Genomic DNA, 24,699 nt, shown 5'->3' with positions numbered 1-24,699 from the left:
GGTGCTGTTGATGAGCTATTAGAACGCAGATACAAAGATACACACAGACACACACACACACACCCACCCGGTGAGGCAAAAGGCAGGCAGCAGACCCAGACTGAGCGTCGTGAGTGTAGTGTCGTGTCGTCTCGTATCGCATCGTTCGCCCGTTTCATTTGGTTTCATTCTGGTGTTCCCGGCCGCCTGTGTGCGCGTGTGAATGTGAGTGTGAGTGAACAGCAAGAGCCGTAGCGTAGCCGTGGCAGCAGCAGCAGCGCAACGCCGGCAGAGACATCCGCCGACATACACAGCAGCGAACTGCCGCCGAGCCGAGCCAGTCTAGAACGTATCTTTGAAGTAGAACGCTGAGGGCAGAACAATTGTGTTTTGGATTCCTTGCCGTGCGGATCGCGAGTTATGAAAGCGCAGCAGCAGCAGCAGCAGTAGTAGTGGCAGTAGCAGTAGCAGCCATAGCCATAGCCATATAGCAGCAGCAGCAGCAGCAGCACTCGAGCAGCATTCAAAAAGAACAGCAGCGAAACAGCTCAAAACTGAAATCCAAACTCAGAAACAGCGCCATCGTCGTTCGAGCAGCACGCAGCAGCAAAAAAAGCAAAAAACAGAAATAAATTATAAAATAACTATACAAAAACAGAAAACAAAACAACACCTAAACACTATCTAACAAAACTGCTGAACGCGACCAAAGGCTAAAAACGTTCATCTATAGTTTTTTGTGTGCAATCAATATAACTATTATTTTTTTACTGTGTGTTTTTTTACGGAACTTTTTCCCGCGTGTAGTTAGTTGTTGGCTTACACACTCTGTGGGTTAGCCTGTGTGTGCGAGAGAGCGTACCGTACGAACGGACGGACGTCGCTGTCAACGTGAACGTCGTTGTTGTCGTCATCGTCATCGTTGTCGTTGTCGTTGTCGCTGACGCAGTCTCAGTCTCAGTCGCCGTGGGCGCCTTAGGCCAGACCAGAGACCAGGGCTGCCGGATCGCGAGTTATGAAAGCGCAGGCGTCGCACGCATGTAGCAGCATTGGCTACAGCAGCTCCAACACCAACACCAACAAAGCCTTCTGATACAATCAAACCCAATATACAAAGTAACTGGAAAGCAAGAGAGAGAGAGAGAGAGAGAGAGAAAGAGAAATATCTATATTTTTGATAGAAACCGTTTTACACGAGCACCGAGCACCCAAAATCAAACAAAAATGGATACCAGCGAACAAAGTTCGATCATCAATGGATCATCGGGAGTGGGAGTGGGAGCGCAGAAGCGACAATCACAGTCACAGCAGAAGGATCAGTCGGAACCCAACAACAACAGCTCCTCGGGCAGCCCCAAAATGGGCTCTCGGCGCATCTTCACGCCTCACTTTAAGCTGCAGGTCCTGGAATCGTATCGCAACGACAATGACTGCAAGGGAAACCAGCGGGCCACAGCACGCAAGTACAACATCCATCGACGCCAGATCCAAAAGTGGCTGCAATGTGAGCCCAATCTACGCTCCTCGGTGGCAAACAATCAGCACCAGCAGCAGCAGCAGCAGCAACAGCAGCAGCAGCACCAACAGCAGCAGCAGCAGCAGCACCATCAACAGCAGTCGGTGTCCCCGACACCTGGACAGGTGAAGGCGCATCAGTTCCACAATTTGGACCATCCGCTGGTCCATCAGATGCATCACCATCATCATCTGCACCATCATGCCGCAGCGGCTGCAGCAGCAGCGGCGGCTGCAGCGGCACACCATGCCCATCATCTGCTGGCGAATGGATTCGCTGCCGCCCACCATCCGCACCAGCATCAGCACCAGCACCAGCATCCGCATCCACATGCGCATGCGCATCCGCTGGCTGCCCATCCGCATCTGCATGTGCCTGTGGCGGTGCCCGTGGCCGTGCCAGTGGCAGCAGTGCATCCCCACCAGCAACAGCAAGAACAGCAGCAACAGCAGCAGCAGCAACAACAGCAGCTTCCAGCAGTCGCCAACAGCAGCAGCAGCAGCCTGAGCAATGGCAGTGCCACAAGCAATGGCAGCAGCAGCCAAGGCTCCATCACATCCGGTGGTGTCCTGTCGGCGGCCAAAATCGTGGCCGTTGTTGCCGCAGTAGCCATGGCCAACAACAGCACAAGCAGCAGCAGCAGCAGCGGCAGCGGCAGCGGCAGTGCCTCCACAGCGACGCCAACGCCATCAGCCCTCAGTGCCAACCCATTGCCATATACCCAGAGCAGCGGCAGCAGCAGCCACAGTCCCAGCGCTGCCAATGTCCAAGTGCCAACGCAAGTGCCAATCGCGGTCTCCCCGGTGGCCAGCCACATTCCACACCCTCACCCACACCCACACCCACATGCCCATCCGCATGTCCATCCCTATGCCGCTTATCACACCTACCTGCCGCACCATCACCATGCCCTGGCTGCCCAGCTCCAGGGAGCGCAGGCCCAGCCATCGCCAGCGGATCATCAGCTTGGGCAGGGTCGCCTGGAGGCAGCACCCACTCCGGCGCCCATGGATCTGTCGCTGGGCAGCTCCGCGCGCCGCCAGCAAAAGCTCGAGATGGAAATGGAGCTGGAGCTGGAGCACCATCGGCCGCGCACTGCTGCCGGTGTGGATCTGACATTCAGGAAGCGCAAGGTGAGCAGCACGCCAGTGCAGCCCGACAAGATCAGCAAACTGGAGACGATCAAGTGCGAGCCGGAGCAGGAGCCGGAGCAGGAGCCGGAGCAGGAGCAGGAGAGCGAGGATGTCGATGTCGATGTGGAGGTCGAGGCTGAGGCGGAGCATGAGCGCAAGCTCCCTTCCAAGCAGGTGAAACTCTTCAAGCCATATCTCCTGGACGACGATGATGATGCCGCTGCCGCCGCCACCGCCACCGCCGCTGGTGCCGGGGATTCGGAGGAGACTGATGAGGTGGATGTCCACGAGGAGGAGGATGATCACATTGTCGAGGACGACGATGATGAGGCGGTCGAGGGCGATGCCGATGAGGATCAGCACGAGGATCGCAATGGCAAGAAGCAGCAGCGTCGCCTCAAGAAAAACAAGAAGGTGGGCGAACAGCGGGATCCCATTATCTGGAGCAATCATCCGTATCCGGCCTGCCTCTCGCCCTCCCCCCACGCGCACGCCCACGCCCACGCCCACGCCCGGAGCTCGCTCTCCGGCAGCAGCAGCTTTCAGTCGCCGCTGGTCATGCACCTGCAGGCAGCTTCGAATGGCAGCGGTAGCGGCTCCCCGGTGTCCTGCCAACTGCAGACATTTCCCGGCCGGAGTCCTCAGCACCAGTTTCAGAGCAGAAGCGCCAGCAAGACATCCACGCCCATCCAGAGCGTCCTCAGCCCGTTCTCGGCACCAGCCCTCTCCCCCACCGGCTTCTGCTGTCCCAAGGGCTCACCCGTGTCCGGCTACGAGAGCAGCTCCTCCACCTACAGCGACAGTGCCAGCAGCAGCAGCAGGAATTGCGGCGGCGGCACCGCCACGGGCAGCGCCAGCGCCAGCAACTTCAGCCTCAATCTGCAGCTCCATGCCGCCGTCTACAACGACAATCTGATGTACATCCAGCCGCAGCACCAGCAGCAGCAGCAGCAGCAGGCGCACCTGCAACGCTGGCTGGATCAGGATGCCTTGGCCGCTGCCATGGCCGCCAGCAGTCATCATCCGGCGGTGCAGGTGCTGCAGGCAAGGCCAACATCCAACACGGCAGCCTCAGCGGCAACTAATCTGACACTGGTGGCATAAGCAGCAGCAGCAGCAGCAGCAACAGATGGAGGAGCAGCGGGTGTGCGGAGCCGAGATCCCACCAAGAAGTTATGGCAGTCACTGGGCCTGGCCTTCCTAGCGTTAAGCAATTACCATTTAATATAAACATTTTCTTTATGAGCTTAAGCGAACGTCGTTCTTCGGTTATTTGCTAAGAGGATGGGTTCCCACCTCCTCGCTCCCCCCATCAAATATCATATATCTTCCAAGCATATCAGAACCACCCCCTCCACCCTCCCCCACCTAATCTCTAAGGATATATCTATATATAGATGCTTTTTTTTTGCTATACTTTTAAGAACAAATTTAATTTAAGGAAAATGGATAATTTTTTTTTTTTTTGTCATTAAACCCCGAACAATGGTCTATAACATATATTATTATTTTTTTTTTATAATTTAAGAGATTAAATTTAATGTTAAACTTTAAACCCTTTTTGTGTAAGCGTCGGAAAGTGTAAATAATTAATTTTATTGTGTACAAAATCGGGTAACAGACGGCAGTAAAGGCGCGCCGGAACATATTCATTTTTTCGCCCCAAGAATTTCATTTAAAACAAAAAAAAACGTACAGAAAAGAAGAGATGGTAGGGGGTAGACGAGAGGGAAAATTGTGAAACTGCAACTGAAAACTGAGAGAATAAAATTGTTAAGAGTCAAGCTTTAAAACACAACAAAACATACACACACTTTTACACACACAAACACACACAAACACACGCACGCGTACAGAGCTCTTATGTGTAAGGGTTTTGTTTTTGTTTTTTCTTTTGGAAAATGGAAAATGGAAAATTGAAAATTCTTGTGATATACAAAACAAAAATACAAAATTTAATAAAACAAAAAAAACAAACAAATTTTAAACAAAACTGTTGAAAACTGAAGCTTAATGAATTATAGAGATAAATACAAAAATATATTTACACCCAACAAACCATAAAAACAACTGAGAGCCAGAACATTAGATTTATATACATATATACAAATACATTATTATATATGAATAGTTACGGAATTACATCTAAAAGTTCATAATAATTATATACAATATACATAAATACATACATACATATATACAATATATTTATATACAACGACAGAAGAAAACAATTAAGATGGAAATGTTTCTTTTTTTTTTGAGTGCATCAATGGGATATCTTTGTAAGGAGACCTATTTAAATGCCTAGACATAACATATTAAATATATAAAAATCAGTATTTTTATATATTAAACATTTGACAAGAGAGCAACGATAGCAACAATAACAATAACAATAACAATAATTGTAACATTTGTGACCACATGCAGCAGCAGCAACAAACAGAAGAAAGAGCCTGAAAAACTACCAACAAAATAATGAAAAATGGATTAATTAAAAGTTAGCAACTGAAAACAAAAAAAAAAAAAAAAATTCAGCTGGTTTTCTCATTGGATCTTCGCGGCTGGGCGATATCTACTTATGGGTGGTAGCCGTGGGACTGGCCTGGAAAAATGCACAAATCAAAGCTTAAAATTCATTCCAAGAGGATCTTCCACTGAAGAAGATATTGAATATCATGGAATTCTCTCTATATTTGTAGATTATAATCGTCGAAGTTGTGAACGATCAGTCGTAACCCAATTTAAAAGTAAATTCCCGCTTCAACGGAATCGCATGGCATTTTCCTATGATTAAATGAGGAAGCTTCCATTAAAACTATTTCATTTTTAGTTTAAATATTGCAATGGATCGATATAAAATTCTGTTATCGTGATCTAAATTGATTTTGAGAGGGAATCTGTGCTATCCCCAACGCATGATCATCTTCAGAGCGTAACGTAACGAGTGCTCGTACATTCTAGAGAAATTACTAAGCAAATCCAATGGACATTTACTGCACTTGATGGATGTCCTGATGTCAAGTGCTTGGATTATTTGGATCATCATTTGTATGAAGATTAAGTGAGGTTAGGCGCGCCTTTCTTGTGTAGTAGAAACCAACATTGTTTGATCTTTCACGGCACACAAATTGTTTTCAATTTCGAATATTCACTCGCATGTCGCAACGCAACTGTGACAACTCATGCTCATAGGCGAGAGCTTTAAGGCTTTTTGCGAGACTTTCACCTACACCCCACACCCCTACAGCCACCCCCAGGCCATCTGTGCGTTTCGTTTGGTTCCGTGCCGCCACGACTTGGTTCTGGTCAAATCGCTTGGCACATTTTGGCTATGCTGCCGCAGCGGGGTATGACTAAGCCGCAAATTCTATAATGATCGTATTTTTAAAACGTTTAAAAATAAAGTGCTCTCGTTTGCCAATGTGTGCGCCAATCACGAGCCCCGAGCCACCACCACTACACCACTTCACTACACCATACCACCACAAGCAGCATCAACAGAATCAGAATCAGAATCAGCATCAGCACCACGATCGGCACCACCAGAGCAGCGCACCACCGTCGCCGCCGTCGCCTCAAGCGAACGAGAGGCATACTCATTGTTTTTTACGCGATCTTTTTTCTTCCCTTTTTGCATTGAACGATTTCTTGAGAGGAAGGCAACAACAACAACAACAACAACAACAAAGGCGAACTACAAGTAGATCCCCGAGCATAGAGTATCCACAGTCAAAGTGAACGTTGCCAAAGAATTTTTGCGACATTTTGAGATCAACAGATGGACGAACGGGCGGGAGAGGGATACCCCTGCCCAGAGAAAGGGTATGGCAAAAGGGAGGGGAATATCGAGATGCGGTTCGTATCGGATCTGCATGTGATTTCCTCGTTCAGGTGATTGTTCCCACGTAGTCAATGATCTTAGAATGGGTGGGAAAGAGAAACATTTTCGAGATGAGGAGGAACACATTTGGCGTAGAGCAATAAACAAAATGGTGCAGGGGAATATGCATAGAAAGGTGGAACACAAGGTTGAATCGGTAAAGGTACAAAATGGGAAGATGAACGAGCATAAGGGCAAACATTACTGAAGAGTACAGAGCCAGAACACACATGGAAGTTGATGCGAGAAGAGAACGGAGCAATGATGAACAAATGGAACTGGAATAGAGTAGGGACATTGAAGCAAGAACAGGAGCACATCGGAAGCAATGGTGACAGTCAGAGAAGAGAGAGAGAGAGGAGCTTACTGGGACTACAAAGGAACGAAGCGAATGAGAGAGCCACGGCGAAATGTAACAGAGACAGATAAAAAGCCCACACGTGAAAAGCGGGGAATAGAAAGTGAAAGAGGTGGCCGGGGAGTGAAACAAATTAAAGGAATGGTAAATGGTAAACGGTGAACGGTTTGCGGATGGGGGTGGTGGAACAACCGCAGAAAATTGCAAAATTTCGATTTATTTTCGTTTCGGTTTTGCTCTCTTCGTTCCGCGTTGCCGTGTCAACTTTTTCTCGCCGCTTTTTGTTGTTGTTTCTGTTTTTTTTTTTGCTTTGCTGTACGGGCTACTGTACCTGTTGTTGTTGTTGTTGTAAGTCCAAGCCACGTGACAATTTTCGTACCCCCACAGAAATACTTATATATATATTTTGACTTGCATCAACGTCAACCGTCGCATCAGCATCAGCAGCCACAGGGGGCATGCAGCCAAAGTTTACAAAGTAACGCAGAGAGAGGGGGGGAAGGATGAGGTAGCGTGGGATATGGTACATGGTACACGGTACATGGGACGTGGGAAGTGACACCTGAGTCCCAGTCTCGAGTGCATTGCAGATGGCGATCGTCTATTTCTATATACCGATGCACCTAGCTATGTACATATGTACCTTAATACATGTAATACCCATGTGTATAGGTATGTATAAGTTTGATATTGTTTGTTATTGATCAAGCAGGTTCTGGGTTCTTTGATGTGATGTTGTAACCAGGGGGAACCAGTGTCGGGCGAGTTCCCATACGATCGTGACATAATCTGTTATATGAATTCCTACATTTCGCTCAGATTCTGCTGAAGAGATTGCGAAATTCCGCTAAAGGTTGATCGTTTCCCATATCTATGCCAGAACCCCTCTAGCTGATCCTCAACTCATAATCTTTACCCACTAAAACGGAACCAAGATCAGTGTAAAGATCAGAAATCAGAAACATTCTGTGACAGATCTATCGTCTAGGGGATCCATCAATGTTCTGGTCACAGTCTGGCGGATCCATCAGTTCCATCGATAAGGGTAACTCCCCAGCAACAGTCTGCCGGCACACCCGCCCCCACCCGATTCGAACTAATAATTCATATGAAAATTGACTTTAAATTTGGCTTTTGGTCTTTTTTATCAGATTTGCAGTTTATTTTTGGATTCAGTTTTTGGGCCACTTTTGGGTTTTGGTGGCCCAGACAAACGATACAAATAACAATCGAATAAATCATTCTCGAGTGGGGGCAAAAGCGTTAACTAATTATAAATCGGGCACGATTCCTCCACTCCGCTGACAGTGTCAAATCGATGCTCTTCAAATAAGTTTCGTGGAGTGGCGACACAACCAGATCATCGATTTTGGGCCTTGGCTAAAATATTGTGCAAGGTCCGCCGGTAAAGCCAGACCGAGACCGAGACCGATACCGATAGCGAGACCAAAAGTAGGAGCCATTCCAGACCCAATTCTGTCCCGTTCCGTCAGTCACTATCTTGACAAACGGATAAATCGAAATTGATAGCTGAAAACGTTCTGTTTGTTGGCTTGCTAGTGCAAGGGCTTGACCAGTTTCCGGCGGCTTATAGATATCTAATTGAAAATGATCGATGAACGATGAATTAGTAGGTAGCTAGGGTAGATCTTCTCCGCTGTTCCGATCCAGACATCCATCCATCCATCCATCCATCCATCTGTGACTATATGTGGTTGCAGTAATTGTTTTGGTTTTTGGTTTGCTTATTGTTTTGTGGCTTTCATTAAATGCTATAGGCTCATAAATATAACACACACTTTTTTTGTTGCTTAAAAAACTATACAAATACATACATACATACATATATGGACATACATATGTATGTGTACAAATTACTATATAAATCGATCGCATGCGATCGCCCTGGGAACGCTGGAATCAAATGTGGGTGGAAAGTACCATACATGCATATATGGACTGGGACAATACGATTTCGAGTATACATATATACACACACACAAAGCAGAAAGGGGGTTATGGCTAGACGTCCTTGTAGTCCACGGATAAATGCAGAAAATTGTCAGGATAGCTCAGGTGCTCGGACATCCATTGCACCTGCGTCTCCTCGTGCAGATCGATTCCATGGGTGCGAAATCCAACTGAAAAATAAACAAAAACAAAAAGAATATAGATAAATATACATATGCAGAATCGACACTAATAGCTCTCTCTTCTCCAGCTCTCACAATTCCAATTGTTTTACAACTATTTATTGAGCGATCTTCATATCTATTCGATCTTTAAAAGCCACACAGGACATGTGATAATGTACCCAAATCATGGCAGTGCGAGGCTGTATCTTGACGCTAGACAGCCGCGTGCCACCCTAGGCATATGGGCAATAATTATATAAATGATTTTGCAATCAGTATTTTCATTAATGAGAGAGACAGCGCTGATCGCAGTCTTAATAAATGCAGCCTATTACATGCACATATATTATAATGAATGAGATCAGCCAGCGATTACTTCAACAGCGGAACCTGATAACGCTTGTCCCACACCCCACTCCGTCCGCCCTTTCTCTAGCTCAGACCTACTCCCTTTGAGCAGCGGGTACATCCGATTATGATTGGTAAGTGGTAGGGCGGTAGTCCATAAAGATTAGCGCACAGAGCCGTGTCCCTCCCATGGAGGATGTACACTTCATGGCGTGTTGAGAGAGTTGAGAGTTCTTCAAATTGCTTTCGCATGGAAATCAAAGTTTGCTGCGTTATCGACAAGTGTTAACAGCAGTCGCCAAGTGTTTGCTGGTTGAACAATTCAAGACAAATTTCGTCATTTTTAATTATAGCATATGAACTGTAATTATAGATTGCCGATCGCCGATTGTCGATTCTCGATTTGAAGCGATAGCCGGATTGCCAATTGCCTGCCCGCCGGCCTGCCTGCCGGTGGCGCGCAGAGTGCGTCGTCTCCCTCTACCCCACCAGAGCCCACCCATTGAAAGTTTCTTTTTTTTTCCTTTTCTTTCCCCAGTACTTACTTACTAGTAGGTATATTTGTTTGCAAGTCCAAGTCGTGGGCCATATAATATACATACATATGTGCGAGTATAGAGAGCAGGTTTGTGGTGAGTATTCCTACTCAGATAATGATAATGGCTGATTACATACAGTGGGAGGCGAATGAGTGTTGGACGGAGATAAGATTTGTGCAACGGGGCGAGTTCAAGTAGGGCGCATACGCATACGATATGATACAATATATTGTTTGTATGCATGTACGAGTATGTACTGTACTCCATTCCATGTTATTCCGATTCTGAATCGGATTCAGATTCAGTAGCAGCCAGCGGACAGCGGACAGGGGCTATGGCTGTGACCAAGTCACGAGTTTAATGACCAAGCGAATGATGGCGCTCCCAAAAATTACGAGCAAGTATTAATAAACGGAATCAAATCGCGTTCAAGTGGAAATATGGGAAACAAATGAAATCAGTAGATGTGGGCTGTAGTGTTGGTTGTGTTCCGTGGGATTAAAAGGGAATCCATTTGTTGGTAATTTAGATGCAAATTGTTAGATTGTGGATCCAAGGATATACAGAACGAATGTGTCCAATCTTAGCTAAATTATGATGGAACAAAGATGTTGTATAGTTGGAAAGATTTCAATGAAATGCACAGAAAGCTTGGTTTAGCTCTGCATCGATTAGCTACAAGTCTGAGGATCACATAGACACGAGAAAGTCGTTCCCATTGGGACTCAATCAGTGAATATGAAACCTTAAACCAATGCGAACCTTGGAACCAACAAATATAACAACATAGACAGCAGAGAAACCCCATAGGGAGGTGCACTTATAGAGATCCCCATTTTGGATCTTTAAGTAAAGGAATATGTTCCAAGACCACCACAAATCGTTGGTTTTGTATCAAATCAAAGAAGACTACTCCAGTCCCCAGATTTCATAAATCATTCGAAAGAAACCAACCTGAACGATATAAACCATTAAACTGAGACAAAACCCCATTGACATGAGTACTCATAAAGATACATATAAATACATGTGGATATATTTTTTGGATCTTGGCGACAACAGCAAACAGCAACAGAAATCGACAACATTTGGAGAGGGCCGGACCCCAGAGAGTGACAGAGGGAGAGGGAGAGCGACAGTGGCGCCAAACCGTCTGAAAATTTATTGATCCCATTTTTATTATCGTCAACAGCACAACACTTTGGGGTGATGGGGTGCGGGAACGGGAACGGGAGCGGTAGCGGTGCCTTTGCCCCCAAAGGGGAGAGGAGGAGCGGAGCGGAAAATAGTAGCTCATGCCTAAAAATAAACCAAAAACGCAGCCAAAACTGTTGAATGTTGAATGACTCCGATAAGGCGAACGCCCAATCATCATAATCATTTAATAGATTGTGTTCCATAAAGCCGTAAAAAGTGCCCGGCGAAACGACCGACCCGCCGTCCGACCGAACCAACGATCCACCGATCGTTTCAATTCCAAACGTTTCGCCGCTCTACTCCCACTCCCACTCCACACTCCACTTCCCCTCTCTGAGAAAAGAAATTTGCGGTTCAGTGACGCCATTAAAAAGTGCTAGCGTGATGGATAGAGAGAGATGCAGAGAGAGAGAGAGTGAATGAGGGCGAGAGCGAGTGAGATACAGAGGAGCCAAACCGCTAATCAATTTTTATGCACGGTATGCGGTGGAGGGATGGGGTCTGTTGTACTCGTGCAAAGGCATGTGACACATAATTGAAGGGTGTCCATCGAAGAACAATCAAGTTTTGGAAACTATTTTTTATTTCTAACGTCAAAGTCAATGGTTTTCGGGATCAAATGATGGTTGAAGTGGCATAAAACATCATAGAATCTAGTAATCGGGCATGTACCGGGTATCCTATGGTCGATGCACTTTACTGCAGCGTTGACTCTTTGTTTTTATTGCCCTTCTTTATTTTCTTATGCAAGCCATATTCGCTGGCGGGGGTCGGGTGAGGTTGCTGAGGGGTTTAGCTGGTATTAATTTCAATTATAATTTGGTTTATTTTCATACGGCAACATTGTCAACCGGCGGGTCTCCGCGCCAGCGAGAGTAATGAGAATGAAAACTCGCTGACGCTACAGTTGGCTGGGAGGTGGGGCGGGGAAAGAGGGAAGGCATATTACACACATAGATAGCACTTGACGATCCGATCCGGATCCACCAGACAAAAACGAAAACATTGTTGCAATCCGAGAAGAGTGAGAGGCGAGAAACGATGGAATGTTCAGCACTACATAGTTGTATGGAAGGAAGCTCCACACAGAAGAGGAGCCATCTCCAAATTCTGGCTCCTAAAAGGCTAAAAATACGTTAAATCATTCTCATATTTTAATAGCTCAAAAATCCAAAGGCAACTTGCGGATCTCGGGATGAATGTCCTCAATATGAGGTTCCGCTGGGAATGAGTCTTTGGCATTCGCTATTCAAACCGAAAGTGGATGAGTTTCTTGAAGGTATTTCCGATTCGTATCATTCAGCTTTCAGGTAGATATGGCCATGTCCGCGTTCTAATCAAGGGTAATAAATTGATGATAAATATTTCCATTTCAGCTGTAAAGATCCATCAAAGTGCAGCCTCGAACGATCTAGGCTTCCCAAAGGTGTTATTTTCCTCTTCGCTCTACGTATGATTGAATCACTAGGATTTTCTATGACTTGTTCACCCACCTGATGCCCACCTACAGGGGTTGTGTACACACAGCTGCTCCTGCGGCTGCTGCATATTAGCCCACCCAAAAACTAAGGCGTGGCATGGCCAATTGTCACACAACACACACACTTGCACACTTGCACACGGACACATGCACAAAAGAGATGGCATGGCAGGCCAGGCCACGCCAGGCGCTGCTTTGTGTCTCCTTCCCGTTTTTGCAGGTTGCCATTGTGTTTGTCTGATTGACGAAATGCAAACGAAAATGTGTCGAAATGGGACTAAGCAAATGCAATAAGTGAGGAGTGCAAACGAGAGAATGGCAGGGGGAGAGACCCAAGAGCTGCCATAAAGAGATGCAGGAGAGCCAGTCAGTGCAGGGCAGAGGCAAATGCAAAAGCAAAGGCAGAGGGCAGAGAGTGATAAACATTGAGGTGCGATTTCCGTGCGCCGCCGTTTCACTGGAGTTCTCGCGCACTGCACACAACACAAGTAGGATGATGAGGATAAGGAGGGTAGCAGCAGCAGGAGGTGGGGGCAGGAGATGAGGTGTGGAGTTTGGTGGAGGAGGAGGAGGAGGAGGAGGAGGAGGAGGAGGAGGAGGAGGAGGAGGAGGAGGAGGAGGAGGAGGAGGAGGAGGAGGTGAGATAAGGTGAGACGAGGCGAGGTGATGGCGAAGGTGTAAATACAAATAAGCGGAGGTGATATCTCAGAACTTCCTTTTCACACATTCGAAAGAGCAGACACCCTACACAAATACAAACACAAACACAAGCACACACACACACACACACACACATAGTAAATAAGCATGAAAACAGCAGGTGAGGTATTCCCGCTCATCGAGTGGCATAATTTGTTAGCGACTCCCTGTGCTGTTTGTGCATGCAAATCTCGTGAGCGGACTCTTTGGAGAGCGCCTCACCTTTTCTTGCAATACACTTTTGCACACAGTTGCAGCGAGCCTCATGCACATTTGGCGTGCAGTTGGCGTCGCTGTCGGAACGCCAACGCCACCAAAAAAAAAAACAAAACAAAAAATGTGTTGCTGTTGTTGCTGCTTTCCGGTGAACAGCAGCGAGTATGCGACCGAGAGAGAGAGAGAGAGAGAGAGAGCGGGAGAGATCCGCTGCTGCAGAGCGCAGTGCGCAGCCGGCGGCAAATCATGAAAGCGCCTCCTCAGCCGCACGAACCAGCAGCAGCAGCAGCAGCAGCAGCAGGAGTAGAAGCCAGCGATGAAGTGTAGGAGGAAGAGGAATGGGGGAAGGAATGGAGAATGTAGAATGGAGAACAGTGAAGAAGAGAGAAGGCAAAGGCAAAAGCCAAAAGAAATGCGTTTCTTTTATTTTTGACGCGTCTTAGATTCTCTGCCGCAGTCGCTGCCTACCTCTGCCACTGCCACTGCCAGGGCTCGACGTCAGCGTCATCATCCTCAACATCATCATGTTGTTGCTGTTGTAGATTTCGTTTTTTGATTCTTTTTCATTTTTTGATTTCTTGGAATCGCATCTACTTTGAACCTTCCACGTTCCCGAACGCCGCCGCCAACGCCGTCGAACACCAACCCAACCAACAAACAACCGACCGACGAACGAACGAGCGAACGAGCGAACGAGCGAACGATCCCCGGTCCCAGTCCCAGTCCCAGTCACAGTCCCAGTGCCGGGGAGTGCATTGTATATTTGAATTTCATTTCAATTTAAATACAATTTTCTATGAAAATGCACGCACTACAAATACGTGCAATCGTTACCATCTCCAATCCCCGTCCCGACCCGACCCGACCCCCTCCCCAACACACACACAGCACACACACAGTCCGAATCCATGGGCCTCGGGGCACCCCAGGCAGCAACAAATTGATCATGTTTTGAATGCATTTCTGTTTGATTTGAGTTCGGATTTGTGTATCCGTGAATGCAAAAGATATTTGATAGAAGGGAGAGAGGAATAGAGTGAACGGGTGGGGTAGGGATAGGGATAGGGAACCATCTCTATATGGAATGTACTGAATATCAAATTGTATCGGGTATGAAGTCTATTTGTTTCAAGGCCCCAACAAGCAAATAGCAACCAACAAATTTAAAGTTTGAAAACCTGTAAAAACAAGATCCTCAAAGGAAATTGCGAAATTTTAGAGATTTTTACAATCTCCACAAATGAAAGACCCACGGAATGGATAGTAAATTGGATTATTTGAAGGATGATATTCTTATAAGCAGCACATAAAGGAGGCCTGGCGAAGTACCAACAATTTACACCTAAATCAATGTTCTTTGATGAAATGATTAATGCCACTCTGACATCCTTCAGTTTATGGTAATTGAAATAACAGATTTGTAGCTGATCCTACGGCTAGATGAGTTCCTATGTGGGGAAATATATACTCTAAATAGCGAACGATTGATTCAATATAGTTTTAGGATATAAAATTGTTATTTATTAACTTAAATGAAATAATAAATGACAGTTGCACTTTTATTTTGTCGTTAACTTGGTTACCTCTTGTTAATAAAATAAATATCAGAATTATAAATATATATAAAAAGTGCAATAACTTTTCTTTATGGGCTACCAAATGCACGGAAAGAAATCCATTAAAAGATCAATTAAAAAACCCATTAAAGGCACGAATAAACATCAACTAAAGAACCAGTAATCCAATTGCATCAAATCCCGATAACAAATAATTGAATACCATGGAAAATCTTTCTATAATCACAATTAACAATTGTAAAAATAAATAATTAATTTTATAAAATTCTCCAATAAAACCCACACAAAGAGGATGATAAATTGGAGCACAATTATTGTAGAGGAAGGGGACGGTGACGCTTTGTGGAGCACTTGATGGCTGATTCGTTTCCGCCTCTAAGTAAACCCCCAAAATGCTGCCGTCTATAAAGAGTGTTCTCAACATTGACCTGGGTTTAACTTTTTAACCCAAATCCCCGGTGATGTACGCAATAAATAATGCTGATCCCCGATCCCATGATTGAGTCTGAGATTCGCATAGGTATGGGATGACGTTTTTCGTGTTGCATTGGCCCACACCTAAGCCAGGCGTGCTAAGGAGCTGCCTGTCTGTGTGTGTAGGTGCTCATCAAGGACACAGGCAGCGATAGATAGAGAGAGAAGGATGGTGTGTGCAACATGTGGATGGATGGTTGGATGGATGACCTTTGGGAAAATACGTGTTGATCGATGTTTGAAACTGGAAGCACTGCTCTCGCTTCTCTATCCCTACGATTTCGCATGCCATTTGTTTAGAGTTCTCGAGGCAGACCCTCTCACCTTTCAAATGTGGAAATTCCTTGGATCGAGAGAAGGCCATAAGCATGCAAATAAAAATTTCACACCTTGGCCGAACGAGCACGGTAGGGTGCTGCTGCTGCTGCTGCACTCTACTCGTCGTCGAAGACATCTGGGGAAATACCCAACCTGCCCGTAACATATGGACACGGACTCACCAAAAACAGAACCAAGGATCTTAGCCACTGCCCGGCCGATTGTCAATGAATAGAAGAGAGCCAAGAGACAGAGACACAGAGAGAGAGAGACAGAGAGAGAGAGAGCGAGAGAGATCTTTCTTGACCAAGTGGTTCCTGTAAAATCTTCACAAAAATACATGTATAATTCCTAAATCCCAGCCGCAGGTATTTAGTTCCGCCTTTTGTCTGTCTTTCGGAATTCCCAATGCTATTATTGCACCTAAGCCATCCACAGAGAGGGAGAGAGAGAGTCGGAGCGCGAGTGGAAGGAGGAGGAGTGGGAGTGGGAGTAGGTGGAATATGCACCATTCCATCTCTCTTGCTCGCCATGTGCTTGCCATCTCGCTCTTGATCATGCTATTGTCGTCGCCGCGGCGCCGCAGGTCAGGCTGGCTGGCTGGCTGGAACCCAACAGCGATGTAACGTGCTCTATGCTGACGCTAGAAAATCCACACGCACTTTTCATTGTAATGAATAGATTTTTCATTCGTTTTGTCTACAGGCTGAATGGCTCGCCCGAGACCGAACCGTACGAACACTTGGCCGAATAGTTTTGCCCAAAGGGGAATTTGAGGAAACCTGCCTGGAATGCTGCAGGCTATAGCCATAGTCCATGTCTATTCTATATACCCCCGGGGGCATTGTTCCATATACAAAAAGAGGAGGAGGAGGAGGAGGAGGAGGAGGAGAAGGAGAGAATACACTTCTTCTTTTTCGTTTGTGTTCTGTTTTTTTTTTTCATTTTACGTTTTTGTTTCGCTGAGACATTGATGAATTGAAGAATGATTGCCAGTGTGCTGCAGGGCGGATCGCAGTCGGCGACTGAGAGGCACAGTACGGTGCGGCACAGCTCGTTTGTGTTATTCAATAGAAAAATAAATAAGTCAGACAGACATGCACTTGGCCGGGCCAGACTGACTGGCACCTTTTCCTTAATTTCTGAGAGACGCTAGGTCTGGTTCTGACAATAGATAGACGAACAGATACCGAGAGAGGGAGAGAGAGAGAGAGAGACCGAGACCGAGACGAGATGCTGTGATGATGCTCCATCGCCTCTTGCATTTAGAGTGCCTGTGGTAATTGATAGCCGGAAAATCCTAGGCAGTTGGCAGTAGACTGGACTCACCCGCTTTGCGTTCAGGTGTTGATAATTCGGCCATCAGGTCGGCGAGGCTCTTCTTTTGTCCACTTTCGCTTATGGGCGAGATCAGTTTTTGCGTGTACGTGAAATCCTATTAATGACCAAGCGGAATCCATCCAGATCCATGAAATCGAAACACAGACACACAATTGAATTGAATGGAATTTGAACTGAACTGAACTAAACTGAAGCTGGAAAGGTCGAAAGGGGCCCCCGCCTCACACTCACATCATCGTTGTAGAGGCGAACGGGAATGTTTTTGAATGACTCCTGGTCGCCGTAGGGCTCCATGAGGCGTCTGTTGACTGCCCAAAACTGATCGAATTTATCATTGATCAGGCCCAGCCAGAGCTGATTGTGGTCCTTCTTTTGCATGGCCGATATGACCAGGCCGCGATGTTTCAGCACATCGGCCTCCTTCAGGCAGGACATGTAGTGCGACTCCAGCAGTTCCCTGCAAAAGACACACACACCAAGGCGAATAAGTAGGTGCATAATTTGGTTGTTTCGCTTAATACTTTGAGTTCATTTTGACCAGCGTGTCCTCGGGGAATTTGGAAAAATGTATTGTCAGGCCCCAGGGTGTGCAGTCCTCCTCCGGATGCAGCAGATCGTACAGCACACCTAGCCAGAACAAAGCATTAGTATTTTGCAATAGGAATATCGAGCCAATTGTCCCACCAGTTGGATAGTGCAGCCGCAGCGGCGTCCCGTTGTAGTCGAACCAAACGGCACCATCCTGATGCTCGGCGGCAATGTAGCGGGTGAAATACTTTCGCACCTGTTGGGGGCAAGGGTTTTGTTTTTAAATGGCAAATTGGCAATTGACAATTGGACGTTTTGCATGTTGCGTTTGTTACCTTATCGGTGACCAGCGGCAAGTAGCTGAGGCGGGAGACCATCAGGTAGAAGGGCTCTGGCTTGATGCCCACTATCTCGTCGCGGTCAGCCTGGAAGCAGATGCCAATCTGGCCCTCCCATATCATGCGCAACACCTCGCGGTCGTGGGCCATGGCTATCTTTTGCTTACACTTTTAATTATTATTGTTATTATTATTTCTTTCCTCGAACAGTGTAACCTGATAATAGAGATGGCACCAGTACATCGATACAGCACTGCTCGCGGTAACGATATATCGGGGCTCTAACGCGTTAGTGCTACGCGTTTATGAGCAACAGTGCTGCATAACGGAATGAATTATAAATGTTAAAATCCCAATTAAATGGTTTCACCTAATTTAAATGGCTAATTAATTAATTCAAACTATTATGCGACACATGCAATACATTTAGAGAATGGTTCTCATATCGACACATACATATCGATGGCGATCGATTGCAGTTGCCGCATGCAACCGTGAAGCGCATAAATAAATAATGTTATCGCTATCGCCTGCTCGTTTTACATTTTAGCTTCGGTTGTGTTTTTTTTGTAATTTAATTACCGTGAAATGTAAATATGAAGTGGAATCTCGTTGCATATGCCAGCACAAAATCAAATCTACTGCGAATTGACCAAATTGGATGAGAACAGACGCAACGCAAAGGCCCACACCGATCCAGTAGAGGAATATCCGAGGCGCATTGTGTGGATAGATCGGGTCGAAGACAACAGAGGGACGGGAGGGACGACGACGGCGACTACGACGACGGTGTGGTGGTGAGGCGGCGCGGCGCGGTGGTACGGACGCAGCACAGAATGGATGTTGAAATACCTGTTTTGGCTGGATATCTTAATGTTCCAACACAAACTGGATTTTCGCTAAATCGCATCTCAAAAAAGGTATGAAACCTGTGTGTGGCAGGCAGCACTCCTTCCTTCCTCTATTCTGCAATTCTTTCTCTCCCGCACATCCCAATCGCAATCCCATGCCATCCCCATTCCATTCAATATATTATGCACACGAATTGAATATATATTTCGTTTTTGCAATTCAATTTCGAATTGAAATTTGAATATTTTTGTGCCAAATGCGCATTTTCGATAAGTTAGGAAGAGGACAGGACACACACACACACACACACGAACGATCAACTGTTTGTTGCGTGTGTGTTTGTGTGCATGCCATCCGTCTGCATGTGCATGGAGGGGATGGACATACCAGCCTCGTACTTGTTGCATACAAATGATGCCTGTCAACGGCAGAGGGAGCGGGACGTACACACATGCCATGCCGCCAACATAAGTGTCGCTGATTTGCGCTTTGCGCACACGCACGCACACAGGGCACCACCAGCTGGTCGTCCGTCGATTCATCCAGGTTTCGTGGTATTCATTTCTCTATGTGTGTGTGTGTGTGTGTGTGTGTGTGTGTGTTTCTTATGTTTGGTGGACAGGAAATTCTTGAGCACGCAATAAAGTGGTAGACTCCGGAGCAAATGCACATTTTGATGTTTCCCCATGATGGGGAGTTATGTAACCCCCCGCCACAAATGCTCCTAGAACTAGAACTCCACACTGGCCTTTAAGCGCGGCTTCAACAGCTGCCTGTTCGTTCTCCCTCCAGTAAAGCGCTAAATCGCCTGATCCTGCAATCCACTTAAATCGCTTTCTCATTGATATCCTTGTTTTTTTCTCTCGCAGAAACCATGCAGTCGATATTGCCTGCTGTTCAAGGCCAGTCGCCATGGCATTGCCCGCCTGGAGATGTGCGAGAACAAGGACGACAAGAATCCGAAGATATTCACGCTCGAGAATTGTGTAAAGATCACACAGGACCCACCGCCGGACAAGCTCATTCACATTGTCAAGCGCAATGGCACACTCACCGTCAACACCAACAGCGATGAGGAGCTCAAGGATTGGATCACAGCCCTACAGACGGTCGCCTTTTGTGACACAGCCGCCGGGGGACATGCCGTTCATGGAGGGGCCATCGAGGAGGATAACGATCTGTATTGCAGCTCATTTGTACGTATAAATTGTGGACTGATGGGAATCTCCTGTGTCTTCCACGCCTCCAATTGCCTAATTCCTGATTCGTGTTCGTTTTGCTTGCTTGCAGGATGGCCTGTTCATGATTACGCTGATACCCTCGGAGGCGTCCATACGCTGCAGCATTGAACCGAAGACGTACATGCTGCAGATGACGCCCACGGAGCTGCAACTGAAGTCGGAGGATCTGAATGTAACGATTGCCATGTGGCCGTATCGATTCATACGCAAGTACGGCTACCGTGATGGAAAGTTCACCTTCGAGGCGGGCCGCAAGTGCACCACCGGCGAGGGTGTCTTCACGCTGGACCACACCAATCCGCAGGAGGTGTTCCGCTGCATGTCCGCCAAGATGAAGTCGATGAAGAAGCTGATCAGCGGCGACAGCCTCAGCACGATCGAGTGCGGTGAGAATCAGTTCAGTGCCGCCGCTGGCATGGAGCCGGGCTCACGCAGCCCCTTGCCGCCATCGCCATCGAGCAATCCGCACGCTGGCGAATTCGAAATAAATTCGACACAGAGCTGCATATCGTTGCGGGGATTCATTAGCTCGAATGATTCGCTGAATAACTTTGCGGCGAGCAACGGCAGTGGCGGAGCGGCGGGCTCAGCGGGCGGCGCTGGCGGTGTCGTCGCCTCCGTTACCCTCTCAGTGCCGCCCAACAGCAGCAAGCACATTCCGAACAAGCCGCCGCGCAAGCTGGGCGGCCTGGTGCCCGTCAGCGGTCCTGGCAGCCAAAACCATTGTGATAAATACAAGAATATTGTGAAATATGAACCTGTGGCCATAACGACATCCTCGCCCTCGGATGCCAACAGCAAGAATGGCGGCGGCAGTGGCTCCTCCATGGTCATACTGAAGCCGCCCTCGCCGGAGACGATCGCCTCGCGCTCGGGCAGCACCTCGAGCATCTCCAGCACACCGCCGGACCTGCCGCTGCGCAACGAGAGCACCAAGCCGCAGCTGGAGCGCGACTACGAGTGCATCGAGAACATAACGGAGGCATGGCGCACACGGGGCGTCGGCGATGTACGGCACTGCGAGCGCATACCCTCCATACTCTGCGACACATCGGACTTTGTCCGCCAGCGATCCGTGTCCAAGCACAAGGATCTGGCGTCCAAGTCCAGTGGCAGCAGCACCACCAAGATCATCGACATCGACATTGGCGAGGGCGTAACGTCGTCACCAGCGACACCCAACAACAGCGTCGGCGTGCTCATGTCCTCATCGGACTCCAACTACGATCGCTTGGACTTCCTGTCGCCCAACAACAAGACATCCAGCGGCTACAAGACCATTGTGAATGTCACGCTGCCCGTCAATCGATTGCGCTGCAGTCCGCCGCCGCCGAACGAGTACGAATTGATTGCTAGTCCCGATACCGAGAGCTTTCGCAAGGCCGATGATAGCCATTTGGGTTACGGCGTTTTACGCAAATCAACGAATGCCAATAATAATAATAGCAGCAACAACAACAACATTGGAATCTCTAGCAACAACAACAGCAACAGCAATGCAACAACGAACAAAAGCAACAACGAATCTGCCTTGGATCATCGCAGCTACAATGGTCTGAACTACACGATTGTCAGCAAACCGAAAAGAGTGTAGACTGTGTGTGTGTGGAGGGGTCAGGGCGGGGCAGTGTGGCAAGAAAGTTCCGCTCCCTGCGTGCAAGCTTGTTTCAGAGCGACAGGCATACCCGAATCTCTGCTTTCTCTAACATTTATCCAGGGTTAAGGCAGGGCAAGGAAAGGGCCGCCACACACAAACGAAGCCCTGGATAATCTTAAAGAAACATTCCTCAAGCATCTCCCACAAATCGAATCGAAAATCTGTTTTTTGTTTGTCTCTTTTTTCTGTTTTGTTAAATTTATAATCTGTGATTATTTTTGTTAATTAGTTGCCAGCTCTGAAACGGGACTCTGCATTTTTCCAGCTAATGTTTAGGCAAAGTTTTTACCACTGCAAGACTGTGTGTCCTTTCGCTTATGCTAAATTTGTGCACCGGGTAGCGTTTGTGCTGGCACACAGTAGAACCGCTTCAAGCCATCAAACAGTCCTTAGATGTATTTAATTCTTTAATTCCTTTTTGGTATTTAGTTATAAATAGCTGCCATATATCAAGTTTGTTTTGAGTTTGATTTAAAACAAAACGTTCGATATTTAAGTATGAAATTCCTACAGAAAAAAGTAATTTAAAGCTGCCATCCGATGGGTTTGTCATAAAAACTGCCATAGAAAGAACTGAGATCAAAGCACAAGGTTCCACAGGGGTTTTCCTTCCTTCTTCTTTCATTTTTGTTCAGTGTAAATAATTGTCTCACAGCATCCCCCGCCAGTTAGCACCGTTTATCTTTGCCTCTTCTCATGCTTGCCACACTGTCTCCACTCCACGCACCCAGCACCACTGACGCACCCTTTGGCCCACTCATTCCCGAAACCCACGCAACTCCTCGCAACATTTGAGTTCTCAAACCAGGCGCCATCATAGCAGGATCGTTGTAAACGACATTCACCCTTTTTTTTTCTCTTTACGTATTATGCCGATATGTCACAAAAGACAACAACCAAATGCACATTTGGGGCAGCAACAACAACAACAAAAAACGCATTTTACTTGGTAGAAAAAGAAAAGCATAATTTTTTTTTTACTCACTTAACGCCTACGATTATGATTATTGTAATTATTATTTTTTTGTGTCTGCAAACTATTATTGTGTAAATAAAGAACAAACAAACAAACTAGAAATCGATGTAGAAATTTCCGAGTGCAGGTTGAAGCTGTAGCTGATGGAACTCAATACTCATCCTCAATCCATCTTTGTCGTTGCAGGAATCAATGCCATAAATCATGCCGTCAAGGAGTGCCCCGAGGAGCTACCCAAATCGGAGAACTTCTGCTGCGCCCTCCCTTAGATGCCGCCTAGAACTGTAAGGGCTCCCGCTTTGAGCACAGAGCGGAGTGCTGGGCATTGGCTTTGGTCTGGCAAGCGCTGCCTGCTGCCGAGCAGGCGGAGTACACGGGCTGGCGCAGTGTGTTGCCTGTGGCATAGTTGCAGGCCACCAGGAAATGGTGGAAGCCTTGCCGCTTGAAGCGCGTCACGGCACAGCCCACGGCCACGTTCGCCTCATTGGCCATCACCGCAAAGTGGGTGACGTCCCTGTTGGAAGAGGAAAAGCTCACCGTGGATCACACAATATTCATTGAAATCTTGGACTTACGGTCCGCTGAGATGGAAGGCTTGCAGCTGCTCTGCTGTGATGTCATCGCCCTCGGCTGCCCAATCGTCGGTGGCACGCTTGAGGATTCGCTCCACGGCGCTGGGAATGATGCCAGCGAATCCCGCCATATAGAGATTCTGACCGGATTGCCTGTACTTGTGCGTGTTGTGGCACTTGTCGTGCTCCAAGAGGCACTGCCTGGCATTCAGTTCGGCCAGGCGGGCCAGCTCCGGGTCCCACGAAATGGTGGCCATGCGACAGGCGAATCTGCGTACAGTGCCCCCTCCGCTGGCCCACTTCTGGCGCAGGGTGTTGTGTGCATCCACCACCTGCTTGCGTGCCGCCTCACCAATGTCCAAGCTAGTGGCATCCGCAGGACACGAACGGGAAAAGTCCTGCGGGGTGGGAAAAAATAAATAGCGAGAGTTAGTGGTTGCATCGATATGGTTATTACCCCACGGTTGCGGCACGCAATGTGCAAGGTATCCACGGGGCAGAGTTCCGGCCGGCAATAGTCCTGGGAGTCCACGCGGCAGGCGCCCAACGCGAGGCACATCACGGCCATGCATCGGAGTTGCATTGTTTTCGGTTTTTGGCTTTAGCCCTTGCGCTGAGTGGCTGCTTTATAGGGCCCATTATGTGGGTGGGTTGGTTATCAGTGGAGCATGGTGGAATGCCCGGTGGTGCGGTGCAGGCTCAATGATTCAACGGCAAACAATTTGAGAGACCGCGCTTAAAACAGTGTGGGCAAGCGGCCAATGGCCAGTAGCGATAGCAGTTATCGATATATGACAGCCCTGACTCGGGCGCCAATTCAATTTCATTTTTAAAAATGCTAGGATTTTTATTTCCAGCAAAAACCGATGGCAATCTCACGTAGCCCCGCAGCGCCCTGGCCATCCATCAAATTGATTTTGGTAAGTGGGTTCGGTTCCATGGTTTATGATAACTTCTTGTTTATGTGAATGGCGCTCGTTCTTGTTGTTGTTTATTGTGTGCTCGCTTCTTTTTTTACAATTTTGTTTACGCACAAAAATTGTGCTAACGTGCCGGTGGCAACGTCGTCGTTACACAAAGTACGTACTCCCGTAGCCTTTTCCTTTGCGATGGGCCACAGATAAGGCCAAAATCTATTTGCCGGCTAAAAATAGCGCGACAATAGGAATAAATAAATGCTCGATTTTTGGGGGTCGAAGTTATTGATACTCTGAGAGCATCGATCGTTAGTTACTTTGGCAGGTTGGACCCATGGCAATTCCAGGGTATGCTATACCCTTTCTTAGGGCATAATTACGCTGGGAGTGCTGCTTGCTGTCGCCTTTCCACTTAGCACTTG

General features: G+C 47.3%; 4 protein-coding genes across 4 annotated transcripts; 2 read left to right on the top strand and 2 right to left on the bottom strand.

The window, feature by feature from the left end:
• The first annotated feature begins 313 nt into the window (after positions 1 to 313).
• Positions 314 to 4,596, top strand: LOC117896527 (DNA N6-methyl adenine demethylase). The gene has a single exon (XM_034804902.1). The coding sequence runs from the start codon at positions 1,204 to 1,206 to the stop codon at positions 3,730 to 3,732; it is 2,529 nt and encodes an 842-aa protein (XP_034660793.1). The 5' UTR covers positions 314 to 1,203; the 3' UTR covers positions 3,733 to 4,596.
• Positions 4,597 to 8,013: 3,417 nt separating this feature from the next.
• On the bottom strand, positions 8,014 to 18,306 carry LOC117898917 (autophagy protein 5). The gene is made up of 6 exons (XM_034808629.1): positions 18,060 to 18,306; positions 17,881 to 17,980; positions 17,718 to 17,823; positions 17,428 to 17,653; positions 17,185 to 17,290; positions 8,014 to 9,013 (listed from the first exon to the last, which is right to left on the bottom strand). The coding sequence occupies exons 1-6, from the start codon at positions 18,210 to 18,212 to the stop codon at positions 8,895 to 8,897; spliced, it is 810 nt and encodes a 269-aa protein (XP_034664520.1). The 5' UTR covers positions 18,213 to 18,306; the 3' UTR covers positions 8,014 to 8,894.
• Positions 18,307 to 18,563: 257 nt separating this feature from the next.
• LOC117896934 (hybrid signal transduction histidine kinase I) lies at positions 18,564 to 22,750 on the top strand. Its single transcript, XM_034805478.1, has 3 exons — positions 18,564 to 18,982; positions 19,784 to 20,110; positions 20,205 to 22,750. Exons 1-3 carry the CDS (start codon positions 18,899 to 18,901, stop codon positions 21,747 to 21,749), a joined length of 1,956 nt encoding a protein of 651 aa, XP_034661369.1. The 5' UTR covers positions 18,564 to 18,898; the 3' UTR covers positions 21,750 to 22,750.
• Positions 22,751 to 22,803: 53 nt separating this feature from the next.
• On the bottom strand, positions 22,804 to 24,052 carry LOC117896943 (antigen 5 like allergen Cul n 1). The gene is made up of 3 exons (XM_034805490.1): positions 23,818 to 24,052; positions 23,364 to 23,758; positions 22,804 to 23,302 (listed from the first exon to the last, which is right to left on the bottom strand). Exons 1-3 carry the CDS (start codon positions 23,941 to 23,943, stop codon positions 23,065 to 23,067), a joined length of 759 nt encoding a protein of 252 aa, XP_034661381.1. The 5' UTR covers positions 23,944 to 24,052; the 3' UTR covers positions 22,804 to 23,064.
• Between the last annotated feature and the right edge of the window lie 647 nt (positions 24,053 to 24,699).

This window comes from Drosophila subobscura, chromosome A (assembly GCF_008121235.1).
Source record: "Drosophila subobscura isolate 14011-0131.10 chromosome A, UCBerk_Dsub_1.0, whole genome shotgun sequence".
Taxonomy (NCBI): Eukaryota; Metazoa; Arthropoda; class Insecta; order Diptera; family Drosophilidae; genus Drosophila; species Drosophila subobscura.
This window is presented reverse-complemented; position numbering and strand designations above follow the sequence as displayed.

What these genes read in the sequence shown, in the direction of transcription:
- LOC117896934 (XM_034805478.1), top strand. Translation starts at nt 18,899, where the DNA reads ATGGATGTTGAAATACCTGTTTTGGCTGGATATCTTAATGTTCCAACA. An exon ending in TAAATCGCATCTCAAAAAAG is followed by an intron (nt 18,983 to 19,783) that starts GTATGAAACCTG and finishes TTTCTCTCGCAG; the next exon opens with AAACCATGCAGTCGATATTG. An exon ending in ATCTGTATTGCAGCTCATTT is followed by an intron (nt 20,111 to 20,204) that starts GTACGTATAAAT and finishes GCTTGCTTGCAG; the next exon opens with GATGGCCTGTTCATGATTAC.
- LOC117896527 (XM_034804902.1), top strand. Translation starts at nt 1,204, where the DNA reads ATGGATACCAGCGAACAAAGTTCGATCATCAATGGATCATCGGGAGTG.
- LOC117898917 (XM_034808629.1), bottom strand. Translation starts at nt 18,212, where the DNA reads ATGGCCCACGACCGCGAGGTGTTGCGCATGATATGGGAGGGCCAGATT. An exon ending in GCGGCTGCACTATCCAACTG is followed by an intron (nt 17,824 to 17,880) that starts GTGGGACAATTG and finishes TGTTCTGGCTAG; the next exon opens with GTGTGCTGTACGATCTGCTG. An exon ending in AACACCTGAACGCAAAGCGG is followed by an intron (nt 9,014 to 17,184) that starts GTGAGTCCAGTC and finishes TTTATTTTTCAG; the next exon opens with TTGGATTTCGCACCCATGGA.
- LOC117896943 (XM_034805490.1), bottom strand. Translation starts at nt 23,943, where the DNA reads ATGCAACTCCGATGCATGGCCGTGATGTGCCTCGCGTTGGGCGCCTGC. An exon ending in TTGCGTGCCGCAACCGTGGG is followed by an intron (nt 23,759 to 23,817) that starts GTAATAACCATA and finishes CCCACCCCGCAG; the next exon opens with GACTTTTCCCGTTCGTGTCC. An exon ending in GCCTTCCATCTCAGCGGACC is followed by an intron (nt 23,303 to 23,363) that starts GTAAGTCCAAGA and finishes CTCTTCCAACAG; the next exon opens with GGACGTCACCCACTTTGCGG.